The sequence below is a fragment of the Mauremys mutica genome, chromosome 18, assembly GCF_020497125.1.
Source record: "Mauremys mutica isolate MM-2020 ecotype Southern chromosome 18, ASM2049712v1, whole genome shotgun sequence".
NCBI classification, from domain to species: domain Eukaryota; kingdom Metazoa; phylum Chordata; order Testudines; family Geoemydidae; genus Mauremys; species Mauremys mutica.
The window spans coordinates 13093173-13113706 of record NC_059089.1 but is presented as its reverse complement, the minus strand read 5'-3'; the positions used below and the strand labels follow the sequence as shown (position 1 = coordinate 13113706).

General features: G+C 42.5%; 1 protein-coding gene across 1 annotated transcript in view; it reads right to left on the bottom strand.

Moving 5' to 3' along the window:
• The window catches only part of PAPPA (pappalysin 1), a 221626-nt gene that overhangs the window by 121823 nt on the left and 79269 nt on the right, over nt 1-20534 (bottom strand). The window contains exons 6-7 of the mRNA XM_044992846.1: nt 15687-15808; nt 6947-7454 (exon numbers count right to left, since the gene is read on the bottom strand). Of these exons, the coding sequence (XP_044848781.1) occupies nt 6947-7454; nt 15687-15808 (630 nt within the window). The remainder of the gene's footprint in view (nt 1-6946; nt 7455-15686; nt 15809-20534) is intronic.

Genomic DNA, 20534 nt, shown 5'->3' with positions numbered 1-20534 from the left:
CAAAGATTTAGGACTACCCAGAGCTTGGGTTTGCATCCCTGACCATCTTGGCTAACAGCCATTGATGGACCTATCCTCCATGAACGTATCTAATTTTGGTATTTGAATCCCACACAAAAGATATTAAAGATATAAAACTAAGTGCCCAGCAACTGATCAGGCCAATAGTTACAAAAGTAATAGAGAAAACTGGACTAGCTGATGCTGCTGATAAAAATGCAGGTAACATATTTCTGCCTCTCTTGTGGTATTCAAGGCTCAGTCCAAGTTTTACAAAGGAGTTATTTTTAAGTTGTTGCATAACACATGCCTGTCCAATATTTCTTTCCTCAATCAAGCAAAGAAAATGCATTTGTTATTCCTGGGAGATTCCTGGGGCTTCTTGCCTTATTTAGAAGCCCAAATAATAGGTACATAAAAAGGGAAACATCAGCGAACAGTAATTATCCATGAGTAACGTACAGCCTAATTCACCGCAGCTCTGAGACTGTTTCACCTGCAATAAATTATTTTGCCTAATGGGAAAGGTCCCATTTAACCTTCATATCATCTTGCAGCTAAAAACCCTGTTGCTAGGTTGCTAGTTCAAATGCAGCCATGGCTGGTAGTGACTGAAATCTGTCATCTTCAACTAATGCTTGCTTGGTGGCCAACAATGCTTGAGTTGGTGGTATCAGTTCACGTTCTAATGGATATCTGTCCACAACTCAATAGTGGGCCACATTCTTGGCCCCTCTATATGGCTCTGGCAGGGCATAGGGCCGCAAATCCATCTTAACGTGCCTCCTGCGGATTTTCTTTGCATAATGGCAACTCTCCATTGCCGCTCCCAGCCCCTGGAGAAGCAAGTATCTCTAGGCAGAAAATAATCATAGCCAGAGTGCTTCTGTATTCTACCTATTCTCTGTGGCTGGAATCACCCAGGAAGCACAGACAGCTATGAGCAACTCTGAAGCTCCTCTAAGGTGAGGTTTACACCAGAGCTGGAGGTGTAATTCCCAGATGAGGCTGATGTACTCGTGCTAGCGCTGCTTGAGCTAGCATGTTAAAAATAGCCGATCAGGCTAGCCACCGAGTACATTCCCATACAAGGTCCTAGGTATGTATCCAGGCAGCTAGCTGGAACTGCTGCAGGTGCCATCGTAACTACACTGCTATTTTTGGTGGGCTAGCACATGTATTTCTACCCAGGCTGGGAATTACACTTCCTAGTTGCAGTGTAGACACACCCTAAGTTGAATCTGAGGCCAAAAAAGGTCTCAGCCCCGTGTCAGGACCAGAGTGCTGCTAAGGCATAAACCCACCTTTGCTCTCCCATTCCTGATCTGACATCAAATGCAGATCAGCCAGCACAGAGAATCTGGAGCTGTGTGTTTTGTGAAGTGCCACACGTAGCTATGGTGTTACGTAAGTAACCACAACAGTTAATAATCACAATCCATCACCAGAGCTGGTGCTAATTGGCACCTTTGGGCAGATTTAACAGAAAAAAACTGCCTGCGGAGTGGAGAATGAATGTGCCCTCTTGCTTCTCCAGGTCAGGACTAGAACATTTTGGCAGGGGGCGGTACAAGGGAGACTTGCAATGCCTGTTCTGTAGGGGGCGGGAAGCAGATTTCATTCTCTTGCAAAAATAGCCTGGCGTTTTTAAACCAGTAGTAAACTAGTTAAAGAAAAGAAAAGAATGTGGCTGCCAGCTGCCAGGTCTGATCAGCTAAATGGAGCTGTATAATCCCTACCAACAGCAGCAATATTAGCCTCTAACATTTGATTGTTGCTCTTTGAAGCAAGGACCTGGTTTACTTCTCCTGTAAAGTACCTAGCACACTATTGGAGGTTGTAAATAATAGCAACATACACTTTAGCTGTTAGTACCGTTGCACATGTGAAGGACACGCTCTGAAAGGAATGTTAAGGAGAATAGTAGAAAGGAAAAAAAAAAGTGGATTTTCTCTTTTTGGTTTCTCTCTGCCAGGCACTTGGTGTGCTGCGTGTGGGTGAGCAATGGTAGGTATTCATACCTGGCATGTGGGAACAGAATTAGTCATCCTCCCTGCCCAGTCTAAGATGTATGTCAGAGGTGTGGGGGTGAGGAAAGAATTCCCCCCAGGGCCTGGTGGCAGTGATCTTGAAGGTCTCTACTTCAGCCAGAGTCCTTTGTCTTGGACTAGCCGTCACATTCATGCTGGAGAGGAATCTGGAGCTGCCCTTGTCTCGTACACTTTCAAGCGTCCTATGACACCTCTGGAAGCAAACTTAAACCAGCCTCCAAACCTCAGAAGTTTTACGAACAATTTGTACAGTTCCCCATGCCTCGCCTCAGGCTTCTTAGCAAGAATATACAAGCAACGGATGGGGTTCAGGAGTCCAGGTTTGTCAATTGCAATTTGGACCAACAACCTCTCTCTTGCTCAAGTCATTTGTATGCTGTCTTCTGAGTAGTTGCGTCATGCCCCTTTCTCCCCTCACATTATTTTCAACTGCATCATTGGCTAATGGCCTGATCCAAAGCCCATTGACCATTGACTTCAATGAGCTTTGGATCGGGCCTTCATTGCTGAAGTCCTTACTCAGTAATTGGTTTTACTGAAACTTTTGCTTGGGGACTGAATGACAACTGACGAAGGGAGATTCCAAGACTTGGCCAAAACAGAAAAAGCTTCAAGCACATTTGGTCAGACTCTAGGTGGTTAACAGTCTCCAGCTTGCCACAAAATGTAACACTGTAGCCAGAATACAAATGATTTCTCCATCCAAAACAGCTGGGGATGGGTGTGAGAGGCAGGATACAAAGTTAGGCTGTGATGAAGCCTGGGGGGTCTGTTTCTCTCCTTTGCGTCACTTCAGTTCTACACCAGTAAAGTCCCTCTGAAGGTAATGGAGTTCCACCAGTGTCAAACCGGTATAGTACAGTGAAGAATCAAGAGGGTTTTTGCTACCACATACAAATCACGCTATGTCTCCATGGCCTCTTACCATTTAAAGCGAATAACAGGAGCCAAAGCCCGCATGCACCTTCTCCCCATCCTGGACACTCCCGCATAGCCAGCTACAAGCGTTACATTTGTATCTAAACCCTAACCGACTGATTGATAAAAAAATGAAACATGTTTCACGAACAACCTGCCATGTAGCTAAGGATATAGCTAAACTCTCTGTACTGCAACATGAATGGTTGGCTCAGTACCAGTTTACATCACTGCCACATACAGACATAAAGGCAGGAGCCCAGGTTTCTAGGGACATTGTGAAATCCCTATTGTATCCCCTGTGCACTCATGTTCCTATTTTATTGTGGGATCTTTGGTGAGGGTCTGAGTTTCTTCCCCATGGAGCCAAGTGCCACTGACTTCAATGGGAGTTACTCATGCCCCATGGCGGGAGGACAGAGATCCCAGGATTTTAGTGTGTAATGGAATTCATAGGAACAATACAACCCAGCTGTGGACTCTTCAGCGACAGCTCAGTCTCTCCAGAGTTCCAGCACACACTGTACAGCTATAATACAAATGAGAACTTTGAACAGACCACCTCTGTCAGTGCAGAGGCTCTTTGTAGGCTGCCCGTTGCCACCAATGCACACGGCGAGCGGGCTCTCTGATGGCTTCTCTTCTCCAGCGTTTGTTCCTGATAAAAAGGCCGCACTCATGAAAAGGGGGAGACCAGTGGAGACTGCTGGGGCTATGAAACAGGACAAGTCTTTTGTGAGTGACGGCAACACCCTTGGAGAAAGCTTCCCGTCCCAGGCTCTCTCGACTTAATAAACTCTCCCTAAAAATTCAAGGGTTTTTGCTCCAGAACAAATGCTGAGATCCTGATTCCACGGCAGCTCTAACTGTGTCACAGTACCCGGCCACAGCAGGGTCCAAAAGGTTTTGTGTTAACTGGTTTGACCATCCCTAATTATTTCTAGTGATCAGCCCGAATGAAAACCCCAGAGCTGAACCCCCAGGAGTACTGGGGAACTTTGCAAGCCAGGCCCCTCTCTACTTATTCCTACAGCTGGGAAGAACTCAGCGTTTTCACACGGCAGCTGGTTTGATTATTTTATTGATTTATTCCCCCCCTGTTTTTGGTTTATAGTCGGTTCATAGCGGATGAGTTTCACTTTGTTTAATGGAGTCAGGCAAACCTGGACGTTCAAAGTCATCTGAAGCGATTGAGATTTGCCCGGTTCCTCTATAATCTGCAGGGATGAAGAGGCCATTCAGATCTCAGCCCCATCCTTTTGAAACATTCCCTGATCTCAGCCTGCTTGCGCCGAGAGCTGGGATTCTAATTCAACTTGAGAGCAGGCAGGGTTGGGATGGGTCTGTGTTCCTTAATAAAAGGTTTACATTACTCTAGCTATTTTCTCTCTCCTGTAAGAGCACCTAATGCTGACGAGGCAAGAGCTATCCATTAAGACTGTCTCCCCTTTCAGCTCAGGGAGATGTTCTCTCCACCAGCAGGAAGAGGGTATGAGAAATTAATTTTCCTTTCATCACTGCCACACCTGGGGAAAAGATCTTGTTCAGAGATAACAGAACAAGCAAATATTTTCTTTAGGAAGAAAAGAGAAAACAGAGACCAAGGTCAGAGGAGGCAGGGGAAGAGATGTGCAACTTCCTCCACAATATTTTTATATACGTGTGTGGATGCCACACTAGTCAATATGGAAACATGCAAAAACAACGAGGAGTAACTGGCCTGGGGTTTAGAGAGAGACAGATGGGCTGCGCTGTCAGCTGGTAGCAGGATGCTGAGTTCCACTTATACAGAGTCAAACACGCAGGCAGAAGAGAATCTGGGCTCAGAGATATTTCAAAGCGATATTTTATGTTCGTGTTTACATAGGGACATATTCTAGCTTCTCTTTCACGGGTGCCTCGGTGAGGGACCACCCGCAGCCTTCTCCTTTCTGCTTGGTGAGTAAAAAACACTCAGCACAGGCTGATGATGGAAAGCTTATCCTGCTTCAGTCTAACTCTTAACTGAGACTACAAAGGATTCTGCCATATGTCAGAAGAAAGAACCAATCCAAGGCTGCACCTACACAATCTACCGAGGGATCTATTTGGCCCTCACCACTGTAGTACCTGAGCTATTACCCACAGCCCACCCAGGAGATAGGGCAGTTCTCTTGTCCCCATGGTACAGAGAGGGAGTTGAGGCACAAAGAGCCCACGGTAAAATTGGCAAAAGGATCTAGGTGACATAAAAGCCTAAGTCCCATTTTCAGAAGGGACTCGTGAACTTATGAGCCTAAGACACGTTGACTTTCAGTGGCACTTAGGAGTCTGAGTCACTTTTAAAAAGAGGACTTAGGCTCCTAAGTGTCTCAGGTACTTTTGAAAGTTTTGTCCCTCATGATTTGTCCAAGGTCACAAAAGAACCTGGAGCAGAGCTGGGAGTTGAACTTCGGTGTCCTCAATCCCCGGACAGTGCCCTAATCACAAGGCAATCCGACTTCTCTCAAATCCAGGTAAGAGGACTATCAGATAGAGGTCTGAAAAATATTCAGAACAAAGTTTGATAGAAGAGTGCTTAGACTTCAAAGGTTTTTTTCCCCCCACATTTCATTATGAACTCAGAATTGGGCCCATTTTGTGGAATTTGTGCTAAGGAATGCAGATGTTTCAAGAAAAACCAGTCCTTTTTTCCAATAAGAAAGGGCCAGTTCTCAGGCAAAGAGGCGTTTGCAGCAAAAACCATGGGAAAATTCACAATTTCCCATATTTCCAATAGGTCAATAACCTTATTTACTGTAAGTGTCAGCAACTACAGCAATTTAAAGCACCAGTCCAGGAAAATACTTTAGCGCATGCTTAATTTTAAGCATCTGAGGAGTCCCAATGATGTACATTTTTTGGTTTTTAATAATTAACCTGGATTCTCATGCGCTCAGAGACAATTTGCATTCTCTCAGTTGTACAATTGGGCTGCCAGAGTGGTGGTATCTTATAATTATTGGATTGTTAATTAGTCTCTTTTATTATATTTGGAAACTTTTTAGGAAGCTGTGGTCTTTCTTGCTATTAGATATTAGTAGTAAGATTATCTTTTTTTTTAATTAGCATGTGGTTTCCTTAGCAGCTTTGTTCCTTTTATCTGATGTTACTTTTCAAAAGGGCTTCATTGCGTTGCTAAAGGTGACTGAGTAATTACTAAAGAATACTTTTATTAAACAGTTATGCTTTTTTCTTTCTGTGAACAGAGCATGAATTACTTTGAAGTTATTACACTATTGCTTTTTTTTACTTTTGCTTAAGTTCTGCATAGTTTAAGTTCTGATTGGCCTCATAAAAGTCACATGGCAATGTTTATGTTCCCTGATTGGATAAGCATAACTCTTCTAATCAGGCTTTAGGCTAAAACCCAGTGTGAAATTCACCTATATACAGAGAACTTGCAAAAGGCACGTTTCATGTAAGTCCCATTTAAGTCTGCTAACAAAACTCAACTTCAGAAAGTGATTATAAGAGGGATGCAAATGTAGCTGAAATAAATTCATTAAAAATGTAAACAAATATATGCACCTCCCTCTCTCCCACCCGCCTGCCACCCTCAGCTTTGGGTGTTTCCAGTCAGAGCACTCCAAATGATTCCCTACCACAACACACATATTTCTTAGAAAAGATATTCTTCTGAGTGTCACCATGCTAGTCCCAAAACCCTCTCTTGGGTTCTCTCACAAAGTTCAGAACTTGGATAAGTATTTGGTAGTCTGTGCGGTAAAAAAAGATCTGAACTTCTTGTGTCTGCAAATCTAGGCTGGAAAGCCCATGAGATCAGGTTGTCTCATGTGATTCTGGTACCTCCAGTTCCAGACATATACCCTGAGAGTGCCCTCTCTTGTGGAGAGTCAGCCTTTCTAAGTATTTCAGAACCCTGCCATTCCAGTGTAATTTTATGGGGAGAGACGTTTCCAAACAATTTGTCCATTCTTCGGACAAGTGATACTCACGTGTCCACGAATCTCCTGCTGAGGTTTGATATGACAAATGGAGAACCAGTCTGGAAGGGAGGGTCCCGAAGCACTTTGTACCGGATGGGTCTACAGTCTGCACACAGCAGGCTCCGTGGGATGGAGCTCAGCATAGCCGCATCAATCTCCAGGTGCTCATCCAGGGTGTAGATCTGGATGCCGTACACTTCCTCGCCCACCTGTTTGGCATTCAGCTTGATGGTCAGAGGGATGTCGCAGAAGACATTCTGGGGCCCCAGAGAGATGTTCTTCCCGCTGATGGTTAGAAGCTTGATGTCATTCACTGCTCCGCTGGAGTCCCAATCCGTGGAGACAAATGTCACCCAGACCGTGAGGGACTCTGGGATCAAGGGATAGCGGAACTCCAGCTCCAGATAGCAGCCCTGGGGCTCGGGACAGACTGGCGGTACTGTGTGCTGGTGGACCCCTGAGTTGGGACTCCAAGTCCTGACACTGGGTTTACAAGGTTGCTCTACATCAGGGTGACCTGAAGGAAAGGCAAAGAAGAGAGATAAAGGATGTTAGAGACTATGGCTTAGCACTGATTTCACAGTCTTCTGAAATATAAACCTACAGGCTAAGAGCAGAGCAGGCCACCTCCAGGCAGGGAGATAAGCTATACATTTAGATGGAAGGATGAAAGATATCAGGACTGAGAGACTGTGGAAGGAGGTAGGAGGCTACCAAAAACTGTACATTGCATTTCAGAAAGGTTTTCTGACACAGCAATTAGGGCAAGAAATGAGCTGTTCGGTAATCTGTCCTGTCCAACTGCTAATACAAGATTGTTCCCTACTGTACAATATGAGTTGGATTCACCAGCACATGATGGCCATGCAAAACAACCAAAAACATAGTTTAACTGGCTGGTTGAGCCCAGCTTAGGACTACCTTTTGTCACCAGAGAGGCATACAACAGTTGGAGGTGCCAGTAAACCTGGCCCCGTATTTTCAGTCTCCAATTTCAAGTGAAGGTTGCTACCACTGTGACTATTCCACAGTCTGAAAGAGCTCACAGTGGCAGATGATTCTTTCCAACAATCAGCCTCAAGTCTCGTTATTTTAATTTCACCCCACTGCTGCTAACTATACCCTCTTGTGGCATTTTATTATATATTAGGAACAAAAAGAACCCTTGCAATTCTATTGGTCCATAAGTGGATGGAAATGGAAGAATTATCAACAACACTGAAAATGTGAAAATGTTCAATACATTTATTCCATGTTTGGGGGGAGGGGAATGAACAGATGATGAGGATAATGTTCTGTCCATTCCACTAGTATCTCAGGAGGATGTTAAACAATAGCTACTAAAGTTAGATATTTTTAAATCAGCAGATTCAGATAACTTACATCCAAGAGTTTTAAAAGAGTTGGCTGCGGAGCTTACTGGACTGTTAATGTTGATTTTCAATAAGTTTTGGAACACTAGGAAAATTCTGGAAGCTTGGAAGGAAGATAATGTTGTGCCAATATTTTAAAACAGTAAATGGGATGATCCGAGTAGTTATGGGCCTGTCCGTATGACATCAAGCTGGGACAAGATAATGGAGTGGCTCATATGGGACTTGATTAAAGAATTAAAAGAGCGTAATGTAATTAATGTCGATCAATGTGGGTGTATGGAAAGTAGATCCTGTCAAACTAATTTGATTTTTTATAAGATTACAAGTTTTGTTGATAAAGGTAATAATGTTGCTGTAATAGACATAGATTTTTATAAGGCATTTGACTTGGTGCAGCATGACATTTTGGTTAAAAAACTAGAATGATATAAAATGAACCTGGCACGCAATAAATGTATTTAAAACTGGCTAACTGATAGATCTCTAAAAATAACTGTAAACAGGAAATCATCATCAACAGGGAATGTTTCTAGTGGCGTCCTGCAAGATTCTGTTCTTGGTTCTACATTCTTTAATATTTTTTATTAATACGAAGTAAACAAAAAAAATCAATCACTGATACATTTTGCAGATGACACAAAAATTGGGAGAGTGGTAAATAATAAAAAGGACAGGTCACTGATACAGACCAATTTGGATTTCTGGGTAAACTAGATGCATTCAAACAATATGTATTTTAATATGGCTAAATCTAAATGTATATATCTAGGAACAAAGAAAGTATGTCATACTTAGAGGATGCGGGGCGGGGGGGAGGGTGGAACTCTATCCTGGAATGCAGTGACTCTGAAAAGGATTTGACGGTTTTGGTGGATAACCAGCTGAACATGAGCTCCCAGTCCGACACTGGATAAAAGGGCTAATGGGATCCTTGGATGCATAAACAGGGGAATCTTGAGTAGAAGAGAGGTGATTTCCCTCTCTGTTTGGCACTGGTCTGACCACGGCTGGAACAGTGTGTCTATTTCTGGTGTCTTCAATTCAAAAAGAATGTTGAAAACTAGAGAGGACTCAGAGAAGAGCCAGGAATATGATTAAAAGATTAGAAAACCAGGCTTGTGATGACAGACTCAAGAGGCTCAATCTGTTTAGTTTAACAAAGAGAAGGTTAAGGGGTGACTTGATTACAGCCTATAAGCACCTACATGGGGAATACATATTCAATATAGGGCTCTTCAGTCTAGCAGAAAACGCTATAACATGATCCAGTGGCTGGAAGCTGAAGTTGGACAAATTCAGACTGGAAATAAGGCATAATTTTTTAACAGTGAGAGTGATGGGGAAGTTCTCTGGCCTGTGTTAGACAGAAGGTCAGACTAGATGATCATAATGGTGCCTTCTGGCCTAGGAATCTATGAATCACTTTCAAATAATCCATTTCTCTCCAAAGGACACAAAGGAAAAAATTAAGTGCATTTGATAACTCTGAAGGGCAGCTACATTGTGCGGTTAAGAGGTTGAAATGTTCACAGAGGCTCTTTGGGTGAAATTCACTATTGATGCCGTGTCATGGAAGCCCAGGTTTTTGGACGGAAGTGGTGCATCGACCTTGTGTTGGCTCTGTGCTGGGTGAATTTCACCCATTGTGACGAAATGACGAGAAAATGTACTCTTACATTTCTCACCACTGGCTTTGCTCTACAACACAGGAGGTATTACTAAAAGCTAATGAAAGCCACAATGCTTGCTGGGCTCCCAAATAGTTGGTAACATTACAATCTGGCATGAAATCATGTACTGAAAGATCCAGAGAGGTCGGATGGGTGGAACAGTCGGTAACAGAATCCAGTGCGAGCTATAAATTCCCTCTTCCTTCCCAAATAACCACACGGAGAGGGAGTCAGCTGGACAGAGAGAATACATAGCAGAGGAGAGAAGGAAGGGAAAGTAAAGATAAAGAGAGAGAGTGCACAGCCGAATGTAATAGAGGAAGAAAAGAAGGGAAACAAAGCATTGGTCAAACACAATTAAGAGAGGACATGAGTGTTAATTTAAAAAGAAAATGCCAATGTATGAGTTTTTCTCATTGTCTGACGTGTTAGAAATATGCTTTATTATCCATTTTCTTTCCTTGAAGGTCGGCTGGTAGGACAGACACTCCAGTTCAGTCAAAAGGAGTCCAGATGCAACATGATTTCTCTACAGCAAGTGCAGTCCTGGCAGAGGGCCAAACAGTGACACCCTTTCCCCATTAGCCCCCTCTACACGTAGCCTTTCTACCCCTCACACAGAGCACTGTGCAGTGGGAATGCCACTTACCTCAGGCATGGAAAAAGACCCAAGCTCAAGTAGCAGTGACATATTCTGAAGGAAGCCAGGGCTCTGTTTCAAGCTCTGTGCTATTTATTTAGTTAGCTCTCCCTTTCTTACTATTCCAACTGGGCAACTGCTGAGCCACCCCGCCCCCAACCTCATTCCTGCTAGGCTTACAAGTATTGAGTGTTAGATCAATCTGAGTAGCAAAAAAAAAATCTATCCAGCTCAGATTATCTCAGAACATTTGCTGCGGTGTGTATGCGTGGTCAGGTCCAACGGTTACGTTGTAGCTGGTACACTGAGCCCCTGACAGCAGCCTGAAGAAAACGTTTTACCCACAGATCCCCAAGGGATCATCAACGGGGGAGGGTAAGTGCTATCAAATGGGGACATTGAGGCACAGAGTGGTTTGGGGCCAGGCCCAGGTTTTCAAAGGTGGCCACTGGCTTTGGCTTCCTGTTTTTGGGCGCCCAAACCGATACATGTCGGGCAGGATTTTCGGTGGCATGGTGCACCCACGGCTCACTTTGGCTTCCCTGGGAATTGGAAGCACTCAGTGCCTCTGAAAATCAGGCTTGAGGTGGGGCTCTTTTAAAACGGTCACACAGTGCGTGAGTGGCAGAGCCAGGAGTAGAACCCAGGGTTCTGAAAGCCAGCGTCCCATCCACTGGACCACACTGTCTTTTTTCCATTCACCATCCCCCCTTTCTTATCACAGGTTTTCAAATCCCCTATGTGTCGCAAGGCAGACTCCTCTGGCACAAATGAGAGACATCCTCAGAAAGGGTAGAATCCACCCCTGCCAGCACAATCCCTGTGCAACACTTACACAGCCAATGGGCTAACTCACCCACAAGGGTGAATTTCACTCCAACTGCAGAGAGTTTAATACTGGACATTTATCCATACTAAGCAACAGCAGTTCTGACTAGCTACACTATATACCTGGCCACAGCCCTGCATAGACTGAAAGCCTGAGCAAACTACAGACCTTACCACTTTAAAGAATTTCAGGAAGCTCAATTAATTTAGCTTAACAAAGAGAAGGTTAAGGGGTCATTTGATCACAGTTTATAAGTACTTACACGGGGAACAAATATTTGATAATGGGCTCTTCAGTCTAGCACAGAGGTAGGTAACCTATGGCACGTGTGCCGAAGGCGGCACACGAGTTGATTTTCAGTGGCACTCACGCTGCCCGGGTCCTGGCCACAGGTCCGGGGGCCTCTGCATTTTAATTTAATTTAAAATGAAGCTTCTTAAACATTTAGAAAACCTTATTTACTTTACATACAACCATAGTTTAGTTATATATTATAGACTTATAGAAAGAGACCTTCTAAAAACATTAAACTGTATTACTGGCACGTGAAACCTTAAATGAGAGTGAATAAATGAAGACTCGGCACAGCACTTCTGAAAGGTTGCCGACCCCTGGTTCTAGCAGATAAAGGTATAACACGATCCAATGGCTTGAAGTTGAAATTAGACAAAATCAAGCTGGAATATGGTGTACATTTTTAATAGTGAGAGTAATTCACCACCAGAATAACCTACCAAGATTCATGGTGGATTCTCCATTACTGACAATTTTAAAATCAAGACTGGATGCTTTTTTTTTTTAAAAAAAAGATTATTTTAGGGAAGTTCTAGGGCCTGCGTTATGCTGGATTTTAGACAAGATGATCATGGTGGTCTCTTCTGGCCTTGGAATGTTTGAATTTATGATTAATCAGACACTGTGAGTTGAGCTTGGATAAAAGTTTATATTTAACTGTGGAGAGTCTGAAAAGTCCTAGTCAACACACCTTTGGGTTTCTACAGCAAGGTGACTACGGCAAAAGGAAAAAGTACCAAATGCATGGCAGCACTTTTAAACAAATTCGCTTCATGCTCCTTTTATGTTCGTCTACTGCAAATATGCCAGTAAATGAGTTAATTGGCGGGAATGATCATAGCAATGTCAGATCCTACGCAAGCAGTGCAGAACGGACAGGAAGAGTGCATTTTGGATTTGCAAGCATGAGTGACCACACTAAACCCCGATTCACTCAGTTGCACACATTCATTTAGGGCAAAGACACATACCATGTGACCTATGGGTCCGATTAAGACAGCTCAAATTCGAATATGGAATGAACTGCTCTTGAGCAATGTATTTGGCCATTGTCAGAGGCAGGGTACTGGATTGTTCAGTGGTCTGATCCACCATGGCTATTCCATGTTCCCAGACTTCCCTTAATCAGTATGACACAGGCAGCCACAACCTACCCTTGACTGACAAAGAGAACTTAAGGTTCGAAATTGCACCAATTGGGTTCATTGTAGATTTTGATGCAGGTGAGAACTGTGGTTCTCTGGTAAGCTGGAAGAGCACCACAGAGTATTTCCCAGGAATATTGGCTCAAACTTTAAAATGAGCTTGTTTGGACCACACCTTTTCCACTTTTAGGGCTGCTTTCCACGACCATTCAAGTAGGGGAGTGTTTACACACATGAATCATTGCAGAAAGTGATTTTTAAGCTTGCTGACTACTCGCAGATAAACAATTAACCACGTCAGGTAATGATCTAACTCGGCTATTTGCAACTAAGACCAAGTGCGCAAACCCAAACACACACAGTTACCATATGCCAGTGACTGGGTGGTGATGATGGAAAATTACAGACCAGCAAATGCCATCCACTTAGTATATCTTATATATGGGAGAGGACATGGTTGATTAAGACAGCAGCAGGACACAGTTTCCAAAACCCCTCGCTAAAGCTATGGCCCAACTGCAATTGAATGAGATAGATAAGGATCTGACTGCACTTTTCATAGCTAAGAATATGCAGGCACACACACTGCGACAAGAGGAAATTAAATGTAAACTCTGTGGCCCGCTAATAATATCTTATAGTCACCTATTTTTTTTAGCAATATTGCCTCTGGCTAGGCCTGTGTGATCCAGAAGGAAAAGGTGGTTTCAAATTAGCACTAGTTGGAAAAATTTCACCAGAACCACATATTCCAATGCATTGTGCGGGTTTGTCAAAATCATTATGCTTTGCAGAATGGGGTTGATTTCACCAGAATTTCATTTTGGAAGAAAACTGGGATGGGGGGTGAGTTTTGACAATGTTGAAAGATTTCAATCTTTTGTTTTGAAATGACATTGTTTTAACATTGTTTATCTTTTGTATTATATTTATGATATATTAGAAAAGGTATAGAGAACATCAACATGTAAACAAAATGACTAGAAACAAAATGGGTTGACTGAGACCCAAAACTAATTGAGGGGGGTAGGGAGGGAAGGAGAGAATTTTCCTTCGTGGAGAATTTAGAAGTTTTCTATTTTCGGTCCGATTCTGAATAAAGCCAGAGCTTGAAATCTCAAGATCCTTTGTGAAATGAGACTTCCATCCTCTATACAGCTCTATTTCAAATGATCCAAAATTCTCTAATCCTGCTTCTCTGTTCCCTCACCCTGAAAGATACAAAGTCCCATTGGCTTCTTCATACCTCCTCCTGATTATAGTAGTTATAAGTCAACAAGTCAAGGAACAGAAATAATGGCATGGAATTTCTACAACCAATCACAAAGCATGTTTTAACTTTTGAGTATCATCCATTCACTGTTTGTGATTAAAACACAGACTTTAAAAATATGAACAATCTGTCAGATGAACTTCAGTGGGGGATGCATTTGAGAGCACTGAGATCTGCTTGTGGACATTCAATGGACAGAAAAATAAAAGAGCCTAGATACATCAAATAAGTTATTCAATGTGAATTATTCACACAATCTATTTTCTGTCTCTCACCCTCTTTAAGAAGACCAAAACCTTTGACAGCTGTCTCGCCCATTTCTGATTCCCTGATCATCTTGATGAGGTGAAACCAACAATGGGTCACAGCTTCTTATGGAAAACCAGTTCAGTTTCTACCAAGCTCAGAAAAAACATTTCATACCATGATCTGAGTCTCAGTTGCAGTGCTCGTAAAATATCCAGCTTAATAGCTGAATCTAAAACTGGAATAATCAGTGCTTGGACAAAAATCTACTTCACATGGATGAAACGGGGGAAAGGAACTATATAGCAAGGATTCCTGCTGAAAAAGTTTTTCTTCTAAACTATGGAAAAGGTTCTGCAGTCCCCAGAAACCAGTGAAGGATCCTATATTAAGATACACTAGGAAGGTGGATTATAAAAATCTGGGGCCCAATTCTCCATTGTCTTAAATCAGTTCTACACTGGTATAACTCCATTGAAATGGACAGAGCTACCCCATGTAAATTGGGTGTAACTGAGCAGGGAATCAACTCTCCCAAGCTTTTTCTCACCTTGTTGAGCTAACACTGCATAACCAGCAGGCAAACATTTAAACTTGTGCTGTGTTGTTGGGTTTTTTTTTTAATTTCTTGGCATTAATTGCTATGCAGGACTATTCACAGTAACACCCATAAGTCAGCACTTGCCATTTGTGATACATTGAAATTAATCAAGCAGTTCATTAATTAATCAAGGAAGTGATTTTGCCTCCCTTATTCCTACTGCTGAGTACTTTGCTCTGCAAGTAGTCCCCACTGCTTTCAATGAGGCTACTCCTGGACTAAGGTACTACCCAATGCGAGTAAAGGTGGTAGAATCTGGGCCTCATAAATAAAATGAAACATTGCATTTTTGAGGGTTAGAGTAAACAGGCCTCTCTGCCGGCATCTCTTTCACTTCACATTACAAATCAGATTAGTCACGGTTTCTTGGCACAGTTCTGCTCTCAGAAATTCATGCTCAGCTCCCACTGACTGAACTGGGAGCTGTACAGGTATGTCTGAGCACACAGATTTCAGCTAATGAGCTATGCCATGGCAGAAGCTGGTCCTGTGTGCTTCTCTGCCCTTTATTTTCATTCATGCCACATGAAAAGATAACCAGTGTTAACCTCCTCTCTTCCTCATTTTGCCTCTTTCTACCTCTCTGTTGCTCTCCCTTCTTTCCCATCTCCAGTGTTTCCCCCCATCCCCCACCTTTTCCCTTCCGTGGCAGAGCCATCCCTCCCTCCGACTTACCTTCTGCTTCCCGTGGACTCCAGTGCCCAGATGGATCACATGGCATTGGTGAAGAGGCACCGAAGGCATATTGCACCAGGACTCTTCCTTCTGTACACAGATCGCATGCTGATCCCACTTCTCTAGGAAGCCAGGAAAACAGGAGAACACATCAACTTAGTAACAGCTGAATGAGCTGCTTCTCCTACAATACTAAAAGCCACAAGACTTAGAATTCAATTCCACTTAACCCCCTTTTCTTAGGGCATTGGCAAACAGCACTTTGCAGCATGACCTTCTGTAGGGTTCAGCTAATAGCCTGTGAAGACTGCATCTGTGTTTTTAAAATGAGTACAGAATATGAAATGACAGCAACTTGTAAAACCATGCTGGGTTATTTATTTTTTCTTTGCTACAACTGGATCAAACTCCAATGAAAGAAAACCCTGTCTAGTTGCTAAAGCAGAGAAATAGGCAGCAGGAGAGTTCAGTTCCATTCCTGGCTCTGTCATGGACTTCACGCATGACATTAGGTAAGGCACTTCTGCTGCTGTACTTTCCCCATCTGTAAAATATGGTTAATAACAGCTACCTGAAGAAGGTTCTGTGAGCAAAGCTGGTAGAGTATGGGAAAAAAACAAACAACAAACCGACTTCACTGATTCACAAATATTTTTACTAAAAAGCACACAGGGCCAGAACCTCAACGGGTGTAAATTGGCGTACCTCCACTGACTTCAATAAAGCGATACTGATTTGCACCAGCTGAAGATCTGGCCTGCCCGGCAGTTTGCAATGCCTCTGGCACTTATTCATTTGGAAGTATTTTTGAAAAGTGTTTGCAGATCATGAAGGGATCACAAATTTTGGCACAAATGGACTATCCATTCAAAGATGTGGCATAGAGAGATTATGTTTATAGAGTTTGTGGACGATACCAAGCTCAGAGGGACTGCGAGGTCGGAGGGTAGGATTAAAATTCTAAATGATCTGGACAAATGGCTGAATCCAAACAGGATGAAATTCAATAAGGAAAAATGCAAAGTACTCCAGTTAGGAAGGAACAATACACTGTAAAAATACAAAATTGGAAATGTCTGCCTAAGGAGTACTGTGGAATGGAAAGGGATCTGGGGGTTATAGTGTATCACAAGTTAAATGTAAGTCAATAGCGTAACACTGTTGCAAAAAAAGCAAACATCATTCTGGGACGTATTAGCAGGAGTGTTGAAAGCAAGACACGAGAAGTACTGGTAATTCTTCTGCTCTACTCCATGCTGATAGTATCAGAGGGGTAGCCATGTTAGTCTGGTTCTGTAGAAGCAGCAAAGAATCCTGTGGCACCTTATAGACTAACAGACGTTTTGCAGCATGAGCTTTCGTGGGTGAATACCCACTTCTTCGGATGCAAGCAGCAGTAGTGTGTCCAGTTCTGGGTGCCACATTAAGGAAAGATGTGGACAAATTGGAGAAAGTCCAAATGAGAGCAATAAAAATGATTAGAGGTCTAGAACAGTGTTTCTCAACCTTTTTTGATACCAGGGACCAGCTTGCTGCCTTCCTAATCTGTGTCAGGGAGATCTCAGGGACCGGTGCTGGTCCATGGACTGATTGTTGAGAAACACTGGCCTAGAAAACACGACCTATGAGGGAAGATTGAAAAAAAAATGGGTTTGTTTAGTGTTGAAAAAAGGAGAGTGAGGGGAGACATGATTACAGTTCTCAAGTACATATAAGGTTGTTACAAGGAGGAGGGTGAACAACTGTTGTCATTAATTTCTGAGGATGGGACAAGAAGCAATAGGCTTAAATTGCAGCAAGGGAGGTTTAGGTTGGACATTAGGAAAAACTTCCAGACAGGGTAATTAAGCACTGGAACAAATTGCCTAGGGAGGTTGTGGAATCTCTGTCACTGGAGGTTTTTAAGAATGGGTTAAGCAAACACCTGTCAGGAACCATCTAGTTATTACATAGTCCTGCCTTGAGTGCAGGGTACTGGACTCGATGACCTACTGAGGTCCATTCCAGTCCTACACTTCTATTATTCTATGATGTGTTACCTGCTTTCATCATTTGTGGGTCTTCCATTCAAAAAAAGTTGACCACCCATTCAGGGCGCAGAACAATATCATGTGACTTTAAAGCCTGGTCTGCACTGGGGGGGAGGATCGATCTAAGATATGAAACTTCAGCTACGAGAATAGCACAGCTGAAGTCGATGTATCTTAGATTGAATTACAATTACTTACTTCGCATCCTCATGGCACTGGATCAATGGCCGTGGCTCCCCTGTTGACTTTGCTTCTGCCTCTCGCACTGCTGGAGTTCAGCAGTCGACGGGAACACGATCGGGGATCGATTTATCGCATCTACACACAATAAATCGATCCTCGATAGATTGCTACCCGCCGATCCAGCGGGTAGTGTAGACGTACCCTTATAGAGACCAACACACTGGTTAACTCCACTAAACTATTTCATGGGACGTGTTAACTATTGAGTTAGTCATGGTTTGAGTAAATAATAGGGCTCAACTAATTAACATTTGTAAAATGCTTTAAGATCCTAGGATGAAAGATACTAAGTAAGTGAAACGCAGAATTATCGTCATGCATTTGTTTTAGACCCTAATAGTAATTTGTTTATTAGCCCCTAATAGCTAATAGTTCTCAGTCTCTCTACAAAGAAACTCCTGCACTAGCACTTGCTCCTGGAGGAACACAGGGCATGGAAATCCAAGTTTCCACATTTAGGACTGCTTTTTACTCAAACGAGCAGCTATAGTTTCATCATAGGCTGTCATGGTGGAAAAAGCAGTAGGCTTACAGACAAACATTTCCCTTTCTCAGCAACGACTTGGAGGTAAGAGAAATCACAAGAAGCATCATGTGGGAAAGGCTGTAAGCAGATGTTCTCCTCTTACTTTTCCAAACTGGGAGCAAAACTCTGCCCCGGCATAACTCCACAGGTTCAAAAGGAGTGTTACACTCTGGGTTAAAGCTTTCGGGTTGTCGAATCATGCACATGTGGGCACACAAATCCTGTACGCAGACATGGGCGTCAGAACTGATTAAGGGTTTGCTCTTACAGGTTTGTGACTCTCCCAGCCAGATTCTCCACTACCCTGCAAATGAGGACACAGTGGGTTTAAAATGTTACTACTTCAGAATGGCAGTAAGTTATACATGCAATAATTTATACAGGTAGACTGGGTGTACATGAGTACAGGGTAATGGAAAATTTAGCCCTCCTTGTTTTTGGAGAAACCAAGTATTGGGCACATTTCAGTGTATGAAGTTTATGGCCTAGAAGTGACGTGCTCCCATAATTATACATTTCAGTGCAATGGGTTCGGTAGCTTATACTGAGACAAACCTTATCGCAGCCTATTTAAGATGAATTTGCAACCAAACAGTGAACAGTGGAGAAATGCCATTCTCTCCTGCCATGGCTGGCTCCATCCAGATTAAAGTTTTTGAAGATAAAAACACCTATATATCTCACTTGGAGTTCAGAATCTCTTGCATGTCCTTGGAGACACTGAAACTTTCAAGGGTGATTAAAGCAAACAAACAAACAAACAAAAAAGCCCCCAGTTATCTAGATCTAGAAATTGTGCTGCATGAAATACTGTATTGCAAAGAATGAGATATCATCAGCTCCATGGAAATTAATGCAGTTGCCTTGATGAAGAGTTGGAAGATCAGATGCACTCAGTGTGCTCTTGCCTAAGCAGGCCACACGACACAGCCCTATAACAATAACTGTTTATATTCAAACTGTGCATATCAAGCAGTAGCCCCATGAATGGACGCTTGATAACAACAAGATTAAAATAGGTCTGAGACAGTCAGGAAATGAACAGGGTTTCTCTCTCCCCCTTTGTTTCCTCTTTTTTATTTTTATTATTAGTATTATTTTAAACACATATGTTTGACATCAGACTCTGGTAATGCTTTTATTCCATGAGACAAGCCTTCTCTGCAGAATACATGGATCACAGGTACTCCAGATCAGAGCTGTGTGAATATTTCAGTTTGGGTTGTTACAAAATCAATTTTTTCCCCCCATTTTTTTGGTGAAACAAAAAAAGTAAAAAAAAAAAAAAGTTTCAGGACAATTGAAATGTTTAGCTTGACCTAAAACTTCTTTTAAAAAAAATGGAAGTAAAATTCAAAATTAAAAGTAATTTCAAATAAAAAATCCCAAAATGTTTCCTTTTGAAAATATCAAAACTACAAAATTAGATTTTTTTGGGAGTTTTTTTGCCCTTTATTTTCTGGATAAAAAAATGGGCAAATTCAACACAATTCACAGCATGTTTTGGTTGACCTGAATATGTTTCATCCCCAAAATTTCACATAGCTCTATTCTAGACCCACGTGACTGGGAGGCACTATTTACCCACAGATTTGAGTGTTAAAAGACTTAGGGGCTCAGTAATCTACTGGAATTTAGGGACAGGCATAAAAATGTCACCCTAGTATGGCATACTAGCCACACACTACATACCTACTTATGGAGTCATTTGATTGTCTGAGTGTACCAATAGTGTAGGTATTTGGTACAACTATGTTTGCTGAGGTGCACTGGCCATTTGTTATGAATAAATAACCCTTTCCTCTCCACACATATTACAGAAAAATAAGAACACAGTATCACCAACTCAAAGCTTTCTAAAAATCACAGATCAAGGCTCCCAAAATAATCAGATTAATCCATTTCTGGTTCTTTTTATTTTCCTTCTGTTTTTGAGCCTTTAGGGATCACATTTTCAAGCTTTTCTCTGCAACCATGAGGGACAGAAACATACCTTTTTTAAAAAATGAAAGCTAAGATTCTCATGTAATCACCTGACTCCAGAAGCTG